Source organism: Harpia harpyja, chromosome 1 (assembly GCF_026419915.1).
Source record: "Harpia harpyja isolate bHarHar1 chromosome 1, bHarHar1 primary haplotype, whole genome shotgun sequence".
NCBI lineage: Eukaryota > Metazoa > Chordata > Aves > Accipitriformes > Accipitridae > Harpia > Harpia harpyja.
This window is the reverse complement of record NC_068940.1, coordinates 6,482,697-6,506,605: the sequence shown is the minus strand read 5'-3', so window position 1 is coordinate 6,506,605 and position 23,909 is coordinate 6,482,697. Positions and strand designations below refer to the sequence as shown.

General features: G+C 43.7%; 1 protein-coding gene across 6 annotated transcripts in view; it reads right to left on the bottom strand.

Annotated features, from left to right (window-relative positions):
* The window catches only part of MBOAT1 (membrane bound O-acyltransferase domain containing 1), a 58,653-nt gene extending 39,384 nt beyond the window's left edge, over window positions 1–19,269 (bottom strand). For 5 of the 6 annotated variants that reach the window (XR_008237969.1, XR_008237978.1, XM_052805862.1 and 2 more), the window contains exon 1: window positions 19,148–19,269. Coding sequence is in view for 4 of the 6 variants with exons in the window: in XM_052805862.1 (XP_052661822.1) it covers window positions 19,148–19,237 (90 nt within the window). In the remaining 2 variants the exon portion in view is untranslated. Of the gene's footprint in view, window positions 1–16,689; window positions 16,760–19,147 lie in introns of those variants that run through there. The other variant, XM_052805953.1, reaches the window with a different exon arrangement.
* Window positions 19,270–23,909: the final 4,640 nt, after the last annotated feature.

The following is a 23,909-nucleotide window of genomic DNA, read 5'->3' as shown; positions in this document are numbered from 1 at the left end:
TTATAGAAAGCTAGCAATCAGGTCAAACCAACCGACCAAGCACCTATGATATTGACACAAGAATCACCAAACATAATGGTTTCAAGATCCCTCTGTACTATTATGCTAAATCAAAGCCCTCAAAGTGCATAAAAGGTTAGTTCCATCTGCCTCAAGCCTTTGCACCTTCTCCCATTTTTAATAGGGTGAGACCAACTTGGCAAATATTGCACTGGTCCCGTAGGAAGGGGAAACACTAACTGCTAGGCATCTGGAGTCACCTTTTCAGTCATCTCCATCAACAGGCAGGGCATATTACATGGGAAAGTCATCTCTTCAACTTCCTAGCCATTCTCAGAGGAAAACCATAAAACTTTTTGCTCTATCTTTTATTGGGTCCCATTAACCATCTGCAGGCGGGCACTTTTAAAGGCAACAGCCAGCTGGCAAGTCACAAAATAAAAGTTCCAAATATCTGGCATTAAACATGCGCCAATAACACCGAGTGGGAACAATCATCACCTTTTGTTTTGGGGACAAACTGGCTCCATGGTGGAGGTTAAAAAAAACAAAACAACAACAAAAAAAACCCCAAACAAAGAAGTAGCAATTTGTCAAATTTCCTCTAACAGGAAAGTCATGGAGCCATAGCACATTTCCAAAAGGAGACAGGTAAATGTGTTGTTTGGTGCACTGGGAAACGACTGAAAAAAACCCACAAAAATCTTACAGACAGAAAATGGAAAGTGCTTTTCCTAGCTAGAAGTTCTTGAGATGGGAAACAGAAAACACAAGAGGAGGCAAAACCTGGCTTTATACCCTTCCACCAAATCATCACAAATAGCCTTGGTCACTGCTTACCGTAGTTCAGGGGAGGCTACTAATCGCCCACTTCAGGAAGTTTCAATTCCCCTCATCCCACAAGCCTTGCATCTGCAAATCTCCCTATTTAAAGAAGTGGTAATAGACATTTGAGGGTTACTAGATCACACTCTAGGAAGAGATAATAAGTAAGATTAAGCACGTAGGTCTGTTATTCTAGTGCTTTTAACTTTTCCTTATAGTTAAGTATCAGGAAGAAAAATCCTGCATTCTGTTTTGACCACAGAAATACTTTGTTTTTCCTTTACTACTTTTTTCCTCCCTTATACTGGCAGAAAAACTGATCTCACTTTCCAAAAATCTAGGAGGATATAACAGATTGACCACGCAGTTCTCTCCAAATGACAATTAAGTCCATTACCCAAACCGGACAGTCCTCTGTAAGCAAAATTCCTATTAATGCTGTAATTCATTCACTATGAAAATCACGATGAGAAATCACACTGCTAACTTGTCACTTGTTGGATGACAAGGTCCTGATGTGTCCCCCACAGCACACAACCTTTGGACAAAAACCAGGCACGTTGCACATTCACACGTGTTCACAGACAGAGGTACAAGTGTGTTACGGCACAGCCAGGCTGCCAGAATATTCCCAGTCAGCATCCAGGTCCATGCCCGCTTCAATGTGCAGCAGATGATGCAGACTGTCCTCAGATTATAGATACTGCAGACGATACCTCTGCTTTTATTCCAGGCCTTGTGCTTACCAGCCAAACGAGAGAATAAGGCTTTAAAACTGCATTTCGTCTGCTGAACAAAAGAAAGTGTACGAACAGAGGCCTCCCATGGTGGCTCAGTATAAAGATGAAGTTGTAGCCCATGGTCAAGATACTCTGTATTTGCTGCTATCTACTAACGAACTACTGAGCATTAGTTTAGGAGGCAGCTACAGGGTTTTTATCTGGTAAATTAGAATTTCTCCTCTATTCCATAACTTATCACAGATCATCAAACAGCTGTTTTCAGTATTTGGAAAATCATAAGGAACCACGTTAGTAGAAACTACTGACAGCAACAGCAACTCCTTCTCAAGTCAAACCACTGTCTGTGGAGTCCAACAGCGCTTGGGTAGTACTTTGGAAAGGGGATGCCATAATAAAGCATTCCACTTTGCCAGAGATCAGCCCCATCTTCCAGGATGGTGTCTTTCTTGCAAAGAATAAAGCAAGAACTACAGAAGTGCAATAACTTGTTTTCTCTGTTTAAAAGATTATTTTGCACATACAACCAAAGACACCTGGCAAACAACATGTTTAAGTTCACTTTGCTGGAGACATTTCTACTTTGCTGCTGTTATGATAGGATTTTGTAACATCCAAATTGTGATATTTAAAATGGGTGTGTTAAGAATGAGAGATGGAATTTTCTTTAATCAGATAATCTCAAAGATATCTGATACTTACTGAAATTTTTCAAAATATTTTGATCTTGCAGACTATTTTTATGAACCATAAGGACAAATATTCTCTGCAGAGATCACTTAGCTCTACGCAGGGAGGGGACAAATGACCCCAAAAAGGAGGGCAATATCACAGAAACCACGTCAAGTTTCCCCCCGTTAGAATTTTGACTCAGGCTTCCACAAAGGAAAATGATTCATGTAACATCATCTGTGCAGTTCCCCTTATTGCCCACAGTGGTACTGCTTTGCACAAAACTCAGTGCACGGAGAGCCAGCACAGGCAGGCATTCGTGAAGAAATCAGAATTGACTGTCACTTGCAAGATGCTCTATTTTCTGTCTATAGCCAGGCACTGTGAATTGCAAGCAGCACGGATCAGAGAAGAGACAAATTCATTTACATCGGGGAAATACTGATACGACTACTGAAAAGTCACACCTCCAGTATTATAATGAAACAACTCATTTCTCTGACTTTTTGAAGTAGGAGTCCTGTGGAAGATTTTGAGGAGACAGAAGCAAAGGTTTGAAAATAGAATTTCTCTCATGGGAGAGAGAGAGAAGTGTATATGCATGACTAATTGAAGATTATTGTCCTCTTCAGAAGCAGGACTAAGTTCTTACAGCCCTGGCTTTTTTGTTGCTGTTGCATGTGGAATACGGACTTGGTAAAGCAGAATATGCCAAATGACAGTATTTTGGCCTGTTGTGCTGTTTTCCTGGGTAAATTCTGCTGTTTCCCTACTTACAGGGTCAAATATCCTTCCATGATTTAGACTATAAACTTGAAACAGATGTTCTTTCTGGATTACCTCTATGAAGCCACTAGCAGAATAATCACTAGCAGGACACACAAATATAGCCATAGAACAGATTAAACCCTGAGTCATCAGAAATTTTAAAAGAAACACATTTAAGTCAAAAGTAAACTTGAGAAGTCAAATCTACATCATAATGCTAAGTCACATACCCATATATTTACCTTCAGTGGCCAATAAATTTAACGTGTGGACCTGATCCAAATACAGCTTTAGCTTACTGTCAACAGTTCTTACATTGAACTGTAATGACTCTGTATGTTGAACAGATGTTTAAGTAGTGATCATCTATGTGCAGCGATGTTCTGCCACTACCTGCAACTCAGTAATTGCTGTTCTCTTAGTGAGTAATGCCAAAACATAGCATGATGAAACTCCCTTGTACCTGAGATAGCCAGCACTAATTCCGACCTGTAACAGAAGCAGCAGTAAAATCAAACAAGCTGGAGCCTTTAGTCATTCCTGTGGGTTTTTGGTTTTTTTTTTAACCAGAATGACTTCAGGTTGTTAGGAGAGCTGCCTCATTTCTTCAGACTACTCAGCAGTGAGGTAGCACATTAATTACAGTAACTTTAACCCCAAAAGAGTACTTTAAAAAGAATAACTTGACATACCTCTGTGCAGGTACAGTATCACATGGTATAGTACGGCAGACATGTCTAAAAGCAGAACTACAGCCAGCAGGTCACAGTATAGAGGATATTTTAATGAGAAAAAGGTGAGTGAAATGCCATTAATCAAATGGGAATTTTGACAGCAAAAAAACCCCAAAACACCAGGACTACCAGGCTTGCTTTTCCAAAGGCTTCCACGGGAAGTAGGAAGTCACTGGGATCTTGTACTTCTCATAGGAAAGATGGCATCTGGTACCACCTGCCCTCCTTGCTTATGCGTAGAATTAAACTGATACAGAGGGAACAGACTGACCTTACCATCACGTTACTCCATCATTCCAGCTCTTCTCAGAAGACCCAATTTAAGTGTATGTAAAGTTACGAGACAGATGTTGAAGTGAAAAGGAACAGAAACAAGGAAAACAATGACTTGGGGAGAGTGAAATACAACAAAGCAGAGACTAGAGTGCCTGCCAAGCCTCCTCTGAAAGTCCCTAGAGCTCTCGGACCCCCCATGGCAGGGATACCACAGCACTGCTTCCCCCTTTCCTTGCCACCTGTAGGGCTCAGGCACCTAACTGGAGCTTGGATCCTTTTCAGATCCATTAGCTACGTACACCAGTTACCCACCTTTTTCTCAGAGATGAATTCTTGGATAATAGATATGGTTCCCAACTGGTCTTTTCAGACCTGAGTGCTCCCAAACCCCAAACAATTATTTTCACACAACCTCTCAAGAGCCTTGCCTAGCCCCTGCTCTCCAACACTGTCACCTCATCCACCACAGACAGTGGCTTAGCAACAAAAAAGAAGCAGGACCGAGACAGGTTTCGTCAGGCATGATACAGCTCAAGTTCACCAGCCTCAAGCACTAATTGCTCCAGAGATTTCAGTCCGGTTTCTACTTTTGCATTTTTCAGTAAATAACTTCAAAGTAGCCGTGCTAAGAGTAGCATCAACACAGATTTGCATTCCCCCCCCAGATTTAAAGGTTTAGTTTTTAAAAATTTAGAACACAGCACAGCAAATCAAGCACCTTTTCACTTTGTCTGTGTAACTGACATAAGTACATAGCTGATTTATTCAAAATGCAAAGAAGGCAGACAATAGACACGTGTATATAACCAGCCACCCTGCTGGCACATCTTTCTGTGGCTTCAATGTAAATTATATTCCTCAAATACCCACGGGAGTTGCGTGAATGTAGGAATGGCAGGATCCTTGTAGCAATGTATCTAAAGTCCCAATTCAGAAACAGGCTTAACTTTCAGGCCAGTTAAAAGCCTTGTACCCACACTTATTCACCAACTTAAAAATAAAACAGTAGGCTTAAAGTGCAATCCTTCACTAGAATAGGAACTGGCACATCTAAAATAACTTGCCCCATTATTGCTGTTGCAATGTCGGTGCAATTCTATTTTCAGTTCCTTTTCTACAGAAAAATGTGTCAGTGTCTTTAAAAACACACACCAATACAAACAGAGCAGTTTTGTTCACATTATCCCAGTGATATCCCAGTAAGTGCACACAACAGAAAGAAACAAACATCAGTAAGGGAAAAAAAGTGCCAACTTCACAAGTTATTCTAAACCAAAAGAAAGTTGGGCTTTTTTTTCCCACTGTAGAAACTGTCAGCACTGCGTTAAATTTAGGTACGTTATTCTTGCAATTAAGTGGCTTGATCAAAGACTAAACCTTTCAGACATCACAACGGTATTATATAAGAATTTATTAGGCCCTTACATATTGAAAATCTGCAATATCCTGTATTTAAATGCTCAATCATCCTCATAGTAACTTAAAATAAGGACACTGTAAAAATTAGCATATTAGGACTTGCTTTAAAAATTTATGCAAATTTGCTAGAGGAAGGGGTAGAATTTATCTGTCCTAACACTGATGTTGATACCCGAGCTAGTCCATCTAAATTTCTTTTATTGTCAAAGGGGAAAAAAGGCAATTCTAGGTTGCAATTTGTCTAATCCTAAAACACAAGTCTAAAACAGGTACTTCTACTATGAAAGTAATCTAGATGAGTAAATTTAGATGTAGAAATGTACACTGCAGACTTACAAAGATGAACAGTAGCCATACTACACGTGTTAACTTTAACGGAAGCAAAAAGAAATCTCTGGACTGTGAAACTGGACTTTCATTTAGTTGTAAGAAATGAAATTTTCAAAAATGACCCACAGTTCCTGGTGCTCCACTTTTTGGTTTACCACTTAAAGACACTGTAAAATGGTATCATATTGCAGAAGCTGGTATTCTGCAATAAACTAAGCCCACTTCAAGTGCCTGAAATAGAGCTGGGGGGGGATAAAAAAAAAAAAAAGTACCACCAATCAGGAGACACTTCTGAAAAAAAATTACTAGTATATCTACTGCCAGATACATGTGGAAGAGTTTTAGGGTGACAATGCTCCCATGTGATGGGTGTAGCCAAGCGCACCCGGTTTCCTACTTCCACAAGCAGGTGCTGCAAACCTCAGTTCTTCCTGTCCTCTTCCTCACCTAAGCAGTTTTGCATCTCCGAAACACCCAGTAACAGCACTTGCAGAAGAAGGGACAAAAACCCCTTGTGAACAACACAGAAAATGCTTTCAGTTGAGCTTAAAAACATCACTTCAGCATACATCAACATGGAGAGGTGATGATCTGTGTTCTGCCCATGCTCCAACCTAGCAAAATAAGGGGCACAGATCTCAGGGTGCCACCGTACCCTTTCCCACACTGCAGAGCCACAGAATTTGCTAAAAGAGGTGCAGAAAATATTCCCAGCTACCTTTCAACATGGAACTCCCTCCCATGCAGAAGAGGATACACACAGATTTTGGGAAGCCATCAGTAAGGGCCAAGGAAAATCTGCAGTGAATCTGCCCAGATTGAAGGGGTTCTTTTAGAGTTAATTTTCAGTCAGCTCAACCTGTACAGATGCACAATTGAGAGTATTTTCACAAGAGAACAAGAAGCAACATGGCACAAGGAATATATGGAGAACCACCTTTTTTAGTAGTAAACTTTAGTCAGAGCCATTTATTTGACTGGGAAAATCAGTTTATATTTTGGCAATTATCTTTGCAAATGTAACAGTTAGTAACTCAGTCTCTTTGTTTCCATAAACAATGAAAACTTTATATTCTGCAGTTGCTTGCAGAGTCCCCCATTTCCACCACAGCCCTTGATTCTGCTGGCAAGCAAATTTTCTAGATAGCTTTTTTCTTCATTTTTTAGCCTATTTCCAAAGAGCTGGGTATGGGGTTTTTTTTCAATTCAAGCACAATTATCTCCGTTTCATTCTTTTGCTCTAACAGTGACAGTGTAGAATTAGCAAGCCTCCGTAACTGCCAACTTCAGATACTCGCTTTCACAATCATGAGATTTCACAGTGCTCTTCTCTATTGTTCTACAGTTTAAAAGTAAAATTATTGCTCTGTGTTGTTTAATATAAGAGATGTTTATCTAACCTTCATTCATGTGGGCTGTAGACTTATTTTTAATCCCTTCAGAATTGTGGCAGGAAGAAAACCCACCAATAAAACGTGTGCAGTGACAGTATCCTGTTGTAGCTGTTTTTTCCTTCCTTATTTCTGTTCAGAATTTGCAGCACGCTTACTGCACACTCATTTATTTTGGATCTTGAACCATGCAAGAAAACAAGAATGCAGCCCCAGCTGTTTAGTTATGCCTGTGTTACAAGCACCTTACATCTACAGCAAATATCTCTGGAAGCCGAACTTTGGAGCATGTCTAATTTTAGGCACTCAACTTCAGACACTATTGAAAACAAGTAACTTGGAGATGACAAGCAGTCAGGACTCGACACAAGTCAAACATCTCAACTGTCACTAAACTAAAATATCTGGAAATCATTAGTACCTTTCAAAGAAATCATGCTCTGAATGAATTCCAGGGGTTACCCCCTCAAAAAAACAAAAACAAACAAACAAAAAAGATTTCCTAGTTTTCAAACTTAGCAACCAAATCAAAACAAAAACTAACAGGAAAACGCACAGCATGAGCAAGTGTCAGTTGGTGAATAAGCATAAAGAAATGTAAAGTAAACAATAAAAAAAAGAAGAGATACTTGGATTTTGCTATAAATTAATTTCACTTGCACTATACTATATTTGAGGAAAAAATATTTCATTTCCTTGCCTCATTAAAAACATGCTGCCTTCTTTGTATAACCCCCACTAGAGTACCATACTTCTATTTGCATACAGTACAGCAGAACTTTGGGTTATAACACTGATATTTTCCACAGATAACTGCCATATCAGGAGGAAAAGAAACCCACCCACATTTGTATTACTTAACCATAGTATTGTATTTTTCCCCAGGCGTATTCTTGCCATGCTTATGAGTCAGCAATAGCAGAAACTTAACTTGCTTTCCTTTACAAAGGACAGCAATGATTAGGCAACAGGAATAAGTCTCTTTTTTTCCCCTTTAACAGTTTGGAAAAAAAGAAAAGAATGCTCTTACATTTTAGAACGATTACAGTGATGCTCCTACCATGCAGTGACAGGCAACTTGCTGTCCAAGAAACAAAGTACAGCAACAAAATTCCAGAAACTCCAAGCGAGCTCTTCTCGAAATACCCCATGAACTTAAACACAGCCAGGGAAAAGGAATTCAACAATCCTTTAAGTTGCATAAATAATTATAACTTCCCTTTCAAACAAGCCCTTTACACATAAAGCCTAAAAAAACATGCTTTAAAAGAACTAGGACATCGCATGATCTGCACAGCTGACTTGCAAAATTTGTTTCCATCTCTCTTTCTATCGCAAGGTTTTATACCACTAACATCTGGCTACCTCAGATGGACTTGGAGAAAGCCTTTCAGGTTTGATTTTTAGCAAACTTAAGATATCTCAAAATGCACATGGAGTTTTCCCACTGTTACTATAGCACTAAAGTGCAGAGTGCGGTAGCATTTCAGCTTCCCTGACGCTGGAAGGCACCCGAGCGATGAGCAGCACGTACTTTATACGGGACGAGGGAAAGGAGGCTGGGAAAGGGATGACCAGGGACCTGGGTCCCCCCTGACTGCTCAAAGCTTCTCCAGGGCACAAGCCAGTAGTTCCACCTGCCAGCACATAAATGAGGCCACCGTCTCACAGGCAGAAATAGTCCAAGGAATTGCAAAGACCCGATCCTAGACATGGGAAACCGAGGCACACCTGCTGTTTAGGGTCTTCTAAACTGTTCTGGTACGTTGCCCTTATTAGTGATTATGCTCAAAAACTGAAGTGTCAGAGAAAAAGGAAAAAGAGGAGGCACATATGGAATCAGTTTTCTCCTAATAATTATTTAATCCCTGACTCAGCTCTATCCAGGCCAAAAAAACAGGAAGCCTGACGGAGATAGTTAGGCAACTGAGGTAATGGAGCACGTAAAATGTATGATTGATAAACAGTCAGATAACAGACTACTGATCAGGATGTCAGAACCCTATCAAAGGATGAAGGCAGACTACACCACGCACCTGCTGGTGTAGCCTCTTCAAAGAGAATATGCAGATGACAAAAACCCCAAATACAGCATTGAAGATACGCAGCATGAACTGAACAGAGAGGAAATGCTCAGCATATGGACAAAAAAACCCCGCAAGAGTTAAAAATCAGAAGAGACAAGAGGATAACCAAGAGGGAAATACATTGTAAAGCACATAAGGGGCCAGTTACTTTCTACATCAACCAACAGAAGGACAGCTGTAGCTTGGGCTCCCTGAAAGCGGGAAGTTGGAGAAGTGACTTCTCCTGGGCGTTGGTTGACCTTCCCTACAGAGATCTGCTGCTTCCTCCGGTATCACCATGTGAAGGAACTCAAGTAATAAATCCAGCATCGAGGCAATCCCTGGGAGGGGATGACGACTCCAGCAGACCCACTCACCCATAATGGGAGCCGCCGCGCTGGGGACTGCCAGCAGCGGCACGGGATCCCAAAAGCATCAGCAACACCAGAGGCAGAGCTGCCAGAAACCAGTGCCCGCTGAGGGAAAGGAGCCAGCAAAAGAATACTTACTTCCAAAAGGTTTCCCTTTTAAGCTACTAAGTATCTTACTTAGGTACACATGTTTTTCATGCAAACATCCAAGTCCACACTGGCTCTGGCCAAGTTTTTGGGCTCAGCAGCCTCCTGTTGAAATGGGTTTCATAGTCCAGTTCCGGACTGCATGAAAAAGACCTTCATTTTAATCACTGTTAAATCTGCAGCCTTCCAACGTTGTCACATTTTTCTCTTCACATGGAGAAACACTGGGAGACAGAAGGGAAGAAGTCCTAGATCCATTTCATTTATGCTGTTCACGTATACTTTCACCATGATCCCTTTGAACAGCCACATTCCTAAAGCAAACAACCCAGTTCCCTCACTTTGCTTTTGCATGTTTAAGAAAAGAAGTCTACCCTGTAATTTTTTTCTCTTTTACCTTGTTCATATTTTCATTCTGGTTTCATGGCAAAGAACAGCTACAGTCATCTTTTGATTGACAAGAGCAACTACAATGGGACAGAAACATAATTATGTCACCCATTTCCCTCTGCTGTGGGCCATTCTTTGTTCTAACCCTCATTTTATTTACTGGTTAGCATCAGCAGAACATCTTCCAAACTTTCTTTTTCCAAACTGCTGAGCCCATTTTCCTCCCTGCAATGTTACATTTGCAATTGGGAACTAGCGCCCTAGCACAGAAGTAGCAATAAAGGTAACACAAAATTAAAGTTACATTCTCTGAATAAAAACCAAACAATGTTTCCTGTCTCAAGAGTCTATCATATTTCACAATGTACCACAGCAATATGCCTACGCTTTCAACATACTTGTATAAAATAGGCAAAATCCACCCATACACTGAGTGCAGTGTTATCATTGCTGTGGCAACCACAGACCACAATTTTTTGCCTCAAGAGAATTAGCATGAACACAAACATACACACAAAGGCATAAACAGCTGTGGGTGCGAACCATGCCTACAACTCACCGTGGATGTGTAACACTGCCATCAAAAACTGGATTTAATTCAAAAAGTAAGTCCTTTAACTTCCCAGTCACTGTCTCCAAACCATTCATCTACACTTGTTTTTCACCTTCAATACAGCATAGTTGGCAAAAACATCCTGAGAAACCCTGCCACATAAGAAGTATAAATGTAAGATAACTTAAACTCCACTTGTGAGTGAACAAAGTAATTCTAAAACTCTCTCTCAAATGGGTGAATCATTGCTCTACCAGCTGGAATTTGCTGGTATAAATACTCAGTGCAAACTGTAGGAGTCAGTGATTTGAACCTGCCCTCTGTGTGTGCACATGTGAGATAAAGAAAGTCAATACTGTACTACTCTTTAACACTCCCTTGCACCGATAACAGGAAAAAAACTACTTTCACCAGTTTATAATGTCATTTAAGCTAGGTGTAAGAGTTAATAATTAAATCTTTGACTCAGTGGTCCTTTAAAAAAAAAAATTGAAATAAAACTGACACATGAACATGAAAAAACCATGGCAGCTATTTGAGAAATGTTGGGAGCGGGGGATCCTCAGATGTTTCTTTATTTGCCTTGTCATTTTGCCTTCCCCATTCCTGCCCTACCTGCATACCAGTGCCAAACTGCACTTGAACAAGAAACGACAAACGAAGAAATTGCTCAACTCCAATTAGAGCTTTTGTCACAAGACCAGGGCCTGTAGTAGAAGCAAACGCTCACCCTGTGCATAACAGCCAGCAGCTAAAGTTTCTTTCTTGGCCTGAAATTGTTATTTAGATTTTTAGTATTCTGCACACCATCCGGAAGACTGATCTAAAGGAGTATTTTCTTGCCTCCTTTTTCCCTCCCAGACATGCCTAGCCTGACGCACTCACTGAACTTGAAAACCACAGAATATAATCTGACACTGACCAATAATTTTTAAAGTTTCTATTCCATAGGATTGCCACTTTTTTGTCTGGGACTTACACACACTCAGGTCTACCTGCCCTTTGCATAAGTCATCTACATGGGTAGCTGACATGCTTTCAGATAGCATCCCACCTACTATGCTGCCGTGTGTCACATGAGGGGACAGGCAAAATTCCCATTATCCAGCCACCCAATCACCCAGGAACACCAGGTAAATGCTCAGAGTCCTCAAATCCCACCTGGACAAAGCATCCAGAAAGAGGGAAACCAAGAATGAAGAATTGTTCTAATATTTAGCATTTGTTTTGTCTAAGACCAGATAGCATGGCATCAGTCATGCTATAGACTGATTGACTAACTTTCTTAATAGTCTTCAGAGTAATTACTACCATTTCCTGTTAAAAAAAAAAAAAAAAATCCAAGCTGGTAAAGCTGTCTAGTTCATATTTTGAATTTTGATTTAAAAACTATTTTCATTCAGGTATTTTAGAAAAAACTTAGAGGAATGATTGAGAATAAACTCTTTGGGAATTTGAGTTTCCATTCATTTGATTCAAAAATATGTTTACAAGGTTTTTTCCTCACATTATTGAGGTTTTTTGTTTTGGGTTTTTTTTTTTTTTTTAGGCCTGAAATTTTCTTATCATGAGGGAAGCCCAAAACACAGTAGAAAAATTATTTCCCACCCAACTCCATTAAGGATGCAACATACTGTAAGTAGCCCCCCCAAAAAAGTTCTAAAAAAACCATTAATATCAGAAACTATTGCTTGTGCTTTTGTTTTTGCTTCGGTGCTCACCTACAATTTTGCAAACACTGTTTAAAATGCCTTAAGCCAGGGAGAAAAGGACTGGCGAAAGCAAACATTTCCAATCAAGATCATAAGAAGGGAGAACGATCAAATCTCACCTTGCTCTGGCAACCCGAAAGGTTTCCCCTTGGCCATTTTTCTCCCCGTTGGCAGAGGCAGGACAGGCTGACCCAGCTGAGCTCCGTGCAGAACGGGCTGGATTCCACCTTGTCAGAAGTGACCAAACAAGCCTGACCAGCGCTATGCTCTGAAGAAACCACCAAACGAAGGTCAGAGATTTCCACTACGCCCATCTTAGCAAGTGCTGCGGTGCAGCAGAAGTGGGTCTGAAGAGCAAAACAGCCGAGGATGAGGACCCCACATTCGCGTGGCTCATTGTCTGGAGGGTCTCACTTCAGAGGAGCTGAGCTCTGGTGCTGCGGGCTGCGTGCCCTTTAGCAGCTGAAGGACTGCAGGCTCCTGGGACGCATCCTTCAGCTTCACGTTCTCAGAAAGCAACCCTGTGTAGGTGCTCCGGGGCCACTTCACGTACAAAGCCTGCTAAGTGGGGACAGTCAAGAGATTCCTTCCCAAAGCACACTCCTGATTCAAACTACATGTTAACATAAACACTCCCACTGTTAGTAAAGGAGAGGAGAAATTTATGCATCAGGCTGTACTTTTAAGAGCAAGCCTGAGTTCCTGGAAGCTCTCCTTAAGTACCCTCACTAGACTACCTGAGCATCCAGGAGATGAGGTTTGGTACCCTCAAGGTTACCTGTAACTACTAGGTCACATACAGAGGGATTTTTCCACCCCAGAAAGAAGCACGGCCCATTGACATCAGACTTTTTACTCGGTTTTGGACAAGTACAAAAGGTTGGCTTCACCTCTGCACTGATGCCAAGCCCAGTGCTGCAGCCTCCCCTGCCCAGGCATTACCAGTACCACTTGCAGTTTGGCAAGTCTACCTCGAGCGCTGCCCATTCTCGTGAACAGTAACAGAAGCCAAGGAGCAGCCAGGGTATTAAATACCGTGCCAGGCTGGCTAACGCGCAGTAAATTCTAAGCATCGGGGCTCCCCTGAAAGCACAGAGCCAGCTCTGTGCTCGGTGCCTAGACCCCTAGGCTGGAGCCCAAGAGTCTTCATCACTACTTTATATTGTCTCAAAATAGGTGCAGAGCACCATTAAATCAGCGTTGGTGTGATTAATGTGCAGAGAAGGTTTCAGGAAACTTTATGCAGCCCTTCAATGTTTATTTTTCCAGATCTCGTTTAACACAAATGAGAAGGAAAATGCTTAAAAGGAGGAAAATTGCAAGCGGCTGTTTCCAGTTGCACTTTTGTCCCTTGCCAAATGAAAAACTTAATAGGACAGACCTTGTTTTCAAGGCATGAGGGATGTGGAAATATTTACACCCATAGTATCAAGACATCAGCCATGAGGTTCATGACTGCAGTGCCAAACTGAGGGAGAACACGTTGAAAAAGGCAGCACGTGTTTCCAATGCAGACGAAAATGTATATTACTGCAATTGTTAGTAATAGCTGACCTGAACAGAAAGAAATGCTTTGGAGACAGCCTTAATCTTTGGAAAGTACTATACCTCTGACTCAGGACTGTCTCAGGAACATACAGAATCTTGGGTCCTACACAAGTGGGTGCAACAAGTTAGAGAGTGCATTTGCAATAAAAGCACAGAAAAGCCATGTAGCCCACGAGCACTATGAACTGCCCGGCTTCAGGCACCTGTTTAACTGGGGACCCAAAATAGGGTCAGGAGGCCTATGCCTCTGGTCTTCAAACCAAGTGCTGTCTTCCATGGCACTGTAGTAAAAAGCTAATGATTTCTTTTAAGGACAATAGTTTTACGAAACCTGGGCACTGGAAAGTCAGAAAAATATCAAAATTAAAGTTGGTTTTGGCAACCTAAGTAATACCTCCCTATACCTGTGTTTTAAGATGTTGATTTCAAATTTCATTTCTGCTTACTGTTTCTCAAATAACTGAAAGTTACACAGCTTTATTTTTTGCCATTGATGGTGTCAGACAGGCATTAAATCTGACAAGTACTGCTGCGATTCAAATTGAAAACACAGAATTTTCAATTGCAAAATGACTGGCATTAGGAAATTAAAATGTAGCATAGTTCATACCAAACATGGACAGTTGTTGCTGTTGCCTTAGAGTAGCTTTTTTTCACGTAAAAATCAGACACTAACCCCACTTACGTCTTCAGTGAACTTCCACCTTCAGTTATCTCGATTCAATCTGTAACAAATTATGTTTTTTCCTTAGCATTACATCTTCTAATGCCTGTACTGACAACCATTAAAGGAACCTCAAAGTTCCCAGCCTAAGTCTGTTGAGTTCCTAGAAAGCTAATTTTTTATTTGGCTTTTCATTGCCCAAAAAGTCACGCAAAGAGGCTTGGGACTAACACATTTGCTGACTAGCCAAACCAGAAAGCGTAGAAGTAAAACTGAAGTTGGACAGCAAAAGAGCTGAAAAATGTGAAATTTAACAAAGCAACCCCTGATTTGGGATCGGAATTCATATTGATTTTTGTAAAAGGAAAAAATATACATCTGCTTTTTTCTTCTTTCTCCTTTTTAAACTAATTCATCACCATGCTTTGGGCAGAGAGCTATTCCAACTCAAGGAATGGTGGGAAGACATCTCTAATACTTCAACTATCCCAAGATTCAGAGGCATGTTCCACAGTCCCACCCCAGAGTTAGTTTTTCATTTAAACTGCTGCCAAAACATAAATATGCAGACCAGCTCCAATGAAAGGATTAAAACGAAAAGTAAGGTGCACAACCAGCAGCCAAAGCATCCAAAATTAAGTTTAAATGCACATTTTTTTCCCCTTTGGGGATTGGCCTCATCAATGAAAACACTGAAGTTACAAGCGCTCTGATATAAACATAAGAAGATTCCCATACATTTTTGGGGAAGAGTCTCCTTGAACACAGAACACAGTCAACAAACTTGGTGCTGTCTGACACAGGTCAGGGTAAGGCCTGTTAAAATGTAAGGTTTGTTGTATGGCGGTTGAAGATTTGCATTTGGGCTGCTACTTCTAAGGCAATAGGTAACCTGGGATATCAAGGGTACTGCAAAATAACCTTGAGAAGTGAAACCTTCTAATCGTATGGCTTAACCCTTTGAATCTGAATTACTTCTAGAGATGCCTAGAGCTTAGGAAGGCACAGTAAAACTACATATAGATAAACAATGCCATTAAACTGACTTTTAATATACCTTTAAACAGTATATTTATTTCTTCACTGTATTTATACACACATGCACTTTGTTTGCAGAAACTACACTATTAAAATTTTAATGTTTAACTTCCCATAGCTCACTGATTTATGGTAGAGGACAACGTCCCAAAATTGGTGATTTAGGGCATAAACGACAAAAAAAGTATATCCTTTGCCAAAAGTTACTGTATAAGCATACTGGAGGGATGATGTTCCAGAATCAGTGATTTGGGGCACATGTGATAAGGAAAAAAACACCCCAAACTCTTTCCCAAATGCTGCTGGAGGTATATCATTGACCTAGCTAGATATTTTTAGAACATAAGTCAGCTAAACTTCAAAGTCTGCTTTCCTGGGATATGAGGATGAATTGAACACAGAGTCTTTTCATCCTCTTTCAAGCTCATTAATCTTGTTACTGAATATAGCACTTCTTAAAAAATAATATTTCAATGCTAAATTCAAAGATAAATCATCCATTAAAGAGACATGCAAATACACACTGAGACATCAGGATTATTTTAGCATCTAATGCAGAAAACATCACTATGTTCTCATGCTGTACACTGGCTACTGAATAAAACATGGAAGTCTGCCAGGTACACAGCACAGCTAGGAATCGCACCCCTTGTAATTCTGTGCTGGTTTTAAACCTAAGTTGTAATTTTTTAAGATTAATAAAAGAACCAATGTGAAAAATGACATTTTCATATTCATCCACGCTTCCCATAGTGAGTGATACAACAGCTGCTTATTAGATGACAAAACATTTTCCACCTACCATTACTACAGCTTTTCTGCCCCTGCTATGAAAGGGCAACGATTACGACTTTTCATTTTTCAGACCTTCAGCTCAACTGGTTTTTTTTCTGGTCTTTCTCATAGACTGAAATCTCTCTCACAGCACAGACCACACGGAAAACCATCTCTGTAAAAGAAGGGACAACTCCTCTGCGTGCTTAACGTAGAGGCAGACGCACACAGCTTTCGGGTACCGCAGGGACTCGGAGGGGCTAAACCTCACCTGCACGACTTTGGCTCTCGCTCTCTGGGCGCTTCTTGGCATTTTTGAAGGCTCAGGGCCAGCCATGGGGAACCGCCAGCCACACGGACCGGAGGGAGATTTAGGCTGTCACCATCCAACAGGCTGAGCACAACGATGCTGACACACAGTGACAAACCCGAGATTACCTCCCCTGTTGCAGCCCAGCCACCGAGTGGAAGGCACAGAGAGCTCGTGAGCGTTGCAGTAAGGGACTCGTGTAAAACCGGTCCCTGCTACACGTGGGGTTCACACCTAGCAAAGTAGGCTTTCATATGCAGAACTCCCTTCTGTGCAGAGGAATGAGTGAACTTTTCCCCCTCAGCAAAAGCCCTCTCTCCTTCTAATGAGGAAGGTAACCAACCCAGCCGGCAAAAGAGCTCTGTGAAAGCGTTTTTATTTTGCTTCCGAGGGCATTAGCACTGCAGGTCAGAGTTGAAACTCATATGTCATTTGAGGGGACGGTGATGGCACAACGCTTCTACGTGGTGATCTGCTTATTTCCTACTTCAGGGCAGCAGAAATCCCTGATGCTTGGTATGGCCCAGCACATTGCAGTGGGGCAAGACAGGTGGGGGAGACTTTTTTAAATAATTGATAGCATAATCTCACAGGAACAATTAAACAGGATTGTGGGGGCGGGGGGGGGGAAGGGGGTGCGTGTGTGATTTTCGGGTGAGGAAAGCTGCATTTCAGCACAGCTGTGCTGCAGTTCTGCGATGAACCCCAGCAAGGGGGGTTCCTCCTGACCCATCACTGCTCCGTGCCGCTGGAGCCAGCGGGGTCATTTGCAGGGACGGCACCTATGCCTGCACACGCACTCACGCAGCCCAGCCACACTGGTAACCCCAGGGTGCGTGCCCCCCCGCTTACTGGTGTGGGCTCAAGATGCAAACCATCAGGCACACAAGTGCCCATCATCAGCACCCGTGAGACCGCAGCCCTGGGACAAGCACAGCACGTAACCAGATGCAGCGAAGCATCCTCAGGCCCAGAAGGGCACGGGGAGAATTTTCTCTGTGGACAACATCGTCTTTGGGTCACCTTGGCTGAATGGAAGGACAAGTTTTTGAAAGCTTCGAAAGAAAAACTAGAGTCTGGCAAGTCTTCATTGTTCAGTGACTCAGTCAGCCTAACACCGTACATACACCATGGTGTTGCAAAGAAGCTGGAACAGTAAACGTTTGCTATTCCTGGTTCCTTTGGTGTTCCCGTATTCATCAATCATGGCGCGGATTACCTCAAAAAAGAAGCTATCACCATTCATGTGCCTTCTCCTAAATTAATAGCTTATAGATAATTATAGGCCTTGATTGTTTGACTGCTTTAGCGTTGAGCAACAGATCTCTTTTTTGCATCAAAACCCATTTTCTGTTAAAAGGAAAAACTGGCACGGTTAGACGTAGGGGTTTAATCTATAAAATGATATATTTCTCTTACTCAACTTCAAAAACAAACAGTAGTAAAAAATGACACATAGCTCCAGCCACTCAGCAAACAGAAGAGCGCAAATAAATCTCAATCTTCTGTTGATTGTTACCAGCACGTCTCTGCTGCCCTGGTTTCTCAGAGCACAGCTCAGCGTTCTAGTAGTTTGGTGGAGACTTTTTCTGGTCAGCGCAAACTTTCAGACCAAACTTCCTCATTGCTGGAAGAACGCAGGAAAGCGGCAGGTGCACGCAGGCTCGAGAGACGATAAAAAGCGGCGGTGGTTGGGGGGGGAGCAACGTTTTCTGCCTGTTAGGGGTCAGCTTGACTAGGAGCCTATAAACAACCAGGCGACACCGCAGCCAAAAATATATATTACACTGTTAAGCATTTTATACAAACTTGCTCGCCCGTAAGCCTGCTTTCTCGTACGCGTGCGTGGGTGTTCCACGTATCTCCCATGCACCCGCTTCGCGATTCCACCAGGCACTCGTACGAGGCTGAAGGAGCCCTCTGTGCCTCCCTTCTGCAGATCCACGGCCACGGGAGCAGCGCCCGAGCGCGTAAGGATTTCTCACAAAACGCGCTGCACCCGCCCTCCCCCGCGGCGGGTCACGCGTGGGCAAGCACCCCAACTATTCCTGCCGTTCAAACTTTGCCGCAGTTAGCTCAGCGCCGCGACTCGCAGCATCCCGCAGCCGCGACTTCTTGCAAGAGAACGAAAAGCGCCAGGCGTTGCCGGGAAAGATAACGGGGCTTTCTCTCGGGAACGGCGACCGGGCCGGCTCGAACCCGAGCCCACCTCGCTCCGCCGTCCGCCTCCCCCCCCACCCAAACGCCTCCCTACCCCAAGCTCTTCCACGGGGGACCGCGTCCCCGCGCTGTCCCCTTTACCAGATACAAGGCGTGACGGCCGCGGGCTGCTCCCCTCTACCAGTCGAGCCTCCCCCTCCCAGCACCGGGAGACCCCCGACCCGGTACGGCAACGACCCGGCACGACACGCAGCCTTACCTGATCCAGCGGGATACCCAGCAACCCGCTCAACGGGTGCAGCAAGGTGGAACCGGTGGTGCGGTGCGGGGCGCCGGGCGGCTCGGCCATGCTGCATAGCCGCCGCCCCCCCCCCCCCGCCGCCGCCGCCGCCGCCGCCGCCGCCGCCGCCGACCGCCGACACGCGCCCCCGGCCCGCGCGCACCTGCGCGCGCCGCCGCCGCCGCCACCCGCTGCTCCCGCTCCGCGCCGGCCGCCGCCCCGCCCCGCCCACGCCGGCCGCCGGGCCGTAGAGGGCGCTCGGCGGGGCGGGTCCACCGCCAACGGGCGGGGGGGGGGGGGAGCGGGAAGTGGGGATGTTCGCCGTTCGCTTCACCTGCCGTCTCCCCGTCGGGAAGGGGGATGGAGGGGGGGGGATCAAGCGGCCAAGTCTGCCAGCGGGGGCGGTCCGTTATAACGGAAACTGAGGGAGCCGCCACCCCCCATACACCCACACCCCCCCCCCCCCGCCCTGCGGCGTCGCGTTTGTGACGGGAAGTGAAAAACATCCTGCGCGTCCCCTCCCGGGGGTCTTCCCCTCCCTCCGGCCCTCCGCTCACGGCAGCGCCGGTCCGGCAGAGCGGTCAAAGCCTTGGCGGCCCCGGCGGCAGCGGGGTACGGGGCTCGAACCCACCGGCGGCTCGGCGGGGGGCGAAGGGGCGTGGGGCTGGTAGGGGTGCACTGTTCCCCCCCCCGCCCCGCCCCGGCAGCTCGGTTCAACCGAGTAGGCGCCGACCGGTCGCAGGTAAGAGTAGTTCCCCTCAGCGGGCTTCTGGTCAGCAGCCTTAACTTCTCTCAGACCCGCAGGGCCGAGGTGCCGGCAACCGTCCCAGGCAGAGGGGAGGTGGAGTTTCACAACCGAAAACAGTTTTAAGGATTTTTTGTTACTTTTTTTTTTTAACGCAGATACGGGGTTTTTTCACCCGTCGCTCTTAGAAGTACTGTTGTTTTTAATGGGGAACGACCAAGCGTTCAGCCTGAGGTTCACGTTGCTGGAAACTCAGATGCGTGTAATCTGGGGAAATAGTGGGGAAAAAATGAAAAAGGAGTAGGAGTTTTAAGTGATATGTTTGTCTTGTAAGTGAAATACGGCCATTAAAAAGGTACTTCTGCCAAGATCATCTGTCTGCAGGAGGAGTGTTCTTACGCTTGCCCCGGACAACGTAGTATTGTGTTGCAAGGAGAGCTCGGGCAACGTTGCAAAGCTTTTTGTTCAGCTCGTGCTGCCGACGTGCTTAGAACCTGAAATACCCCAAAGGTTCATTGCGGGCTCGGTTTCAGGCTCTTCTATAGGCCCGTCATTTTCTCTTCTTCAAATAATTGCCAACTGTGGTAGCTGAAAATGTAGCAGTGCCTTAAAACGGTAGCGTGCCATGTTCCGTGTCCTGCTTACGCTGTGCAAGTGAGTGCTGTGCTGGAAAACCCAGGCAAAAATTGTTCGGTAGGGAAGGAGTTTTACAGCAACAATGTTCTCTTAATAGTATTGTTTTACTGGTACCACTTTGAATATATATGTAAATATATATATACGCACATACATACACACACATATACATGCACACACATAATTAATTAGGGAAAGTAAACAGTTTGGAAGGACTGGGTAGCCATGCATAAGAGTTCCTAAAGTTTTCCATTAGAAGTCCCTCTTTCCAGTTGTTTAAAATTTGCCAGCCTGAAACTATCTGGATGGAACTTTCCATGGGCCGTGTCCACCACAAGCGGGCTGCTTGCTGAGCCGTTGACCTGCTTTTGGGAATAGAAAAAAAGTGATTTATTACACACACACTACAGATGTTCTCAAAGCTTTTTCGCTGTGGAAATCTTGTACCTCTGGGATGGTGACTTCAAGTTTAGATGTGGTAGTTTTCTTGGAATCAAGGAAATGCCTTTCATTGCCTTTGTGAAACTACTCAAGAGTGACCAACTGCCAGAGTTCTGGGGAAAAAGCCATACATAATCCATGTGGAGACTCGGGGGGGTCAGTATATAACATCTCTGAAGGCCATAAGCATTCTTCAGCCCTTCACATTTCCTCCATGTGACAGGACTCCATCTATTTCTGCCGCTGCAGGACCAGAGTGGGATATCACATGGCTCCAGGCCTGAGAAGAGCGTGCCTGTCTCTGTAGTCAGTACTTGGCCATCTGGGCTTTGTGCGGTGGTGGAAACAGCTGCTCCAGAAAACAGCTGGAAGGAGAAAAGGACAGAAGGAGAAAGTCAGGAGCAAGAGCACAAGAAGGAGGAAGATGGCAGTTCTGAGGTGGGTTAGCACAAGAAGCCCAGGGAAGGGAACTGGAGCAAAGTTGGCTACAGACGTAAAGGAACAGAAGCAAAGGGAGCTGTGGTTAGGAGGACAGAACTGGCGAGGGAAGTGTATCAGCAAGAAGGGGGCGGGACAGAAGTTTGAGAAGAAAGGAAAGACAGTATTGAGATGAAAGCCCTGAGGAGAGGGGCAGGAGAAGCTGAGAGTGGCAAGAGGGGAGGAAAGAAAACTGGAATTATTATTAGAAAAATTATTACTGTTGAAAACTACTATTCCTGAATTTCAGTGCTCCTTTTCTTGTTTAGCTACTAGCTTTGAAACATATAAACAAAATACTGTCAGCTCTACAGCTTCTAGTCACGCAAGGCTGGTACAATCCCAAAAGAAGGAGAAGGTAGATTCTGCCTCCAAACCTGAGCTGTCAGCAGGAGAGCTTGGTTTGACGTCTCCTCAACGCAGTCTTTGCTGCACCTCCTTCTGGGGGAGCTTTACTGGCTTGGTTACAGGGTAGTACAGATGTATGGAGCCAGCAGTGCAGCACGTTATGCAGAGTGTGTGCCCCTGGAAAGGGAAGCCCTGCTATAAGAAACACTTGAACTGGCACTGCGTGGAGCCAAGGGACATTCGACAGGGCTAAATCCAGCTGAGAGCATGGTCCTGGACCCAAACTGGCTCAGCAAAGGTACATTCATGATACACTGGGCTTAGACTAGAAAGCTCTCCTACACCCTACTGTGCTTGAATGGACCCATCTTGAGTATCTTTGCACCACTGCTGTATATTTGATTTATAAACTAATTTGCACATGTCACTGTCTGTTGCCCCCTTCTCTGCTGGCAGGACCACCTACAAGGTTTACAAGTAGCCATAACCTGTCAGACCAAAAGGTTATTTAGGTCTCTTGCCTCTGACAGTGACAGTTGTGGATGTATACAGGAAACGTGGCAAATACAGAGCAATCCTTTTATTTTGTACTCTCCCAGCTTCTAGTCATCAGGAATTCCCAAGATGGAAACTTCATCTGGAATATCGTGTTTAATAGCCACTGATGGGCCTATGTTACATGTCTAATATTTTTTGAATTCACTTATATTTTTGACCTCCACAGTATCCCCTGAGTTCCGCTATTTAATTATGTGCTGTATGAAAAAGTACTTCCTTTGGTTTGTTTTAAAGCAGCTGCCTTGTAATTTCATTGGGTGCTGTCTTGTTCTTGTGCTGTGAGAAATAAGTGAGTAATCATTGCTTAATCACCTCCCCCATGCTATTCTTATAAAGTTATATACCCTGAGTTGTCTCTTGTCCTCATTGAGGAGTCTAGTTAATCTCTCATTATATGGAAGTTACTGGTATCTTTGTTCTTCCTTTTCACCCTTTTCTGCTTCTATTTTTGAAAGGGAGAGACTATAGATTTATGTGGTAACATAATGTTTCGCTCTATATTCCTTTACCAAGAATTCCTACCATCATCCCCAGTGACTTCAAAGTCTATTTTCTCAAAGGTAATGGGTAATTTACAGCCTAATGTGTATGTGTAATCAAGAGTTGCTTTTTCCTGTTTACATTTATCAATATTAAATGTTAACAGTCTTTAAATTGCCCCACAATACAACATTGTGAAATCTGCTGCAACTCTATAATGAAGCTTTGATTATCCCGAATTATTTCATATCCTTGCTAACTTTGTCTTCCCATCTCCTTTTCCAAAAACTTAATGTGTTCAACAGGACAGATTCCTTCATATTAATTTCCAAGTTGACATTTATTCTCATCCTTTATTTATTTCCTTTTAAACAGCTATTAATCCAGGAGGGACTATTCCCTACTCTTCTGTGGTTATTTAATTTCTGTGGGTGTGAAACCTTACCCCCAATAATCTGGAAATACAAATATACTTTCTTGACACCATCACCCTTAGTGTTCAGAGAACTCTAATGGATTTGGAATGTCTAACTTCTGTACAATGGCTATGGTTTCCCCATTATATCACAGTTACCTGGGTGTCCACTCATTTCATCATTTGCTGTACAGTTTCTACCAGTTTGCATATGGAAGCGAGTGCCGCTCTGCCATCCTCTGACCCTGCCTGATTGATAGTTCCGTATGGTGAGTGTTACTCTTCAGTGGAAGGTTTTGGTTTATGATTTAAAAAGTAGAAGACCATTCACTGGACGGTGTGGAGACATCACAAAGACAGTCATTTAATAGGAAATGCAGGAATGAAGGTTGCTGGTGCAGCAGCCAAGCACAGTGTGGCAACATTGTAAGACATCTAGATTGATCTCATCAATAGAAATGTTAGTCCGCCTGTGGTGGGTTAACCCTGACTGGATGCCAGGTGCCCACCAAAGCCATTTTATCACTCCCCTCCTCCTCAGCTGGACAGGGGAGAGAAAATATAACAAAGGGCTTGTGGGTTGAGATAAGGACAGGGAGAGATCATTCACCAATTACCGTCATGGGCAAAACAGACTTGAC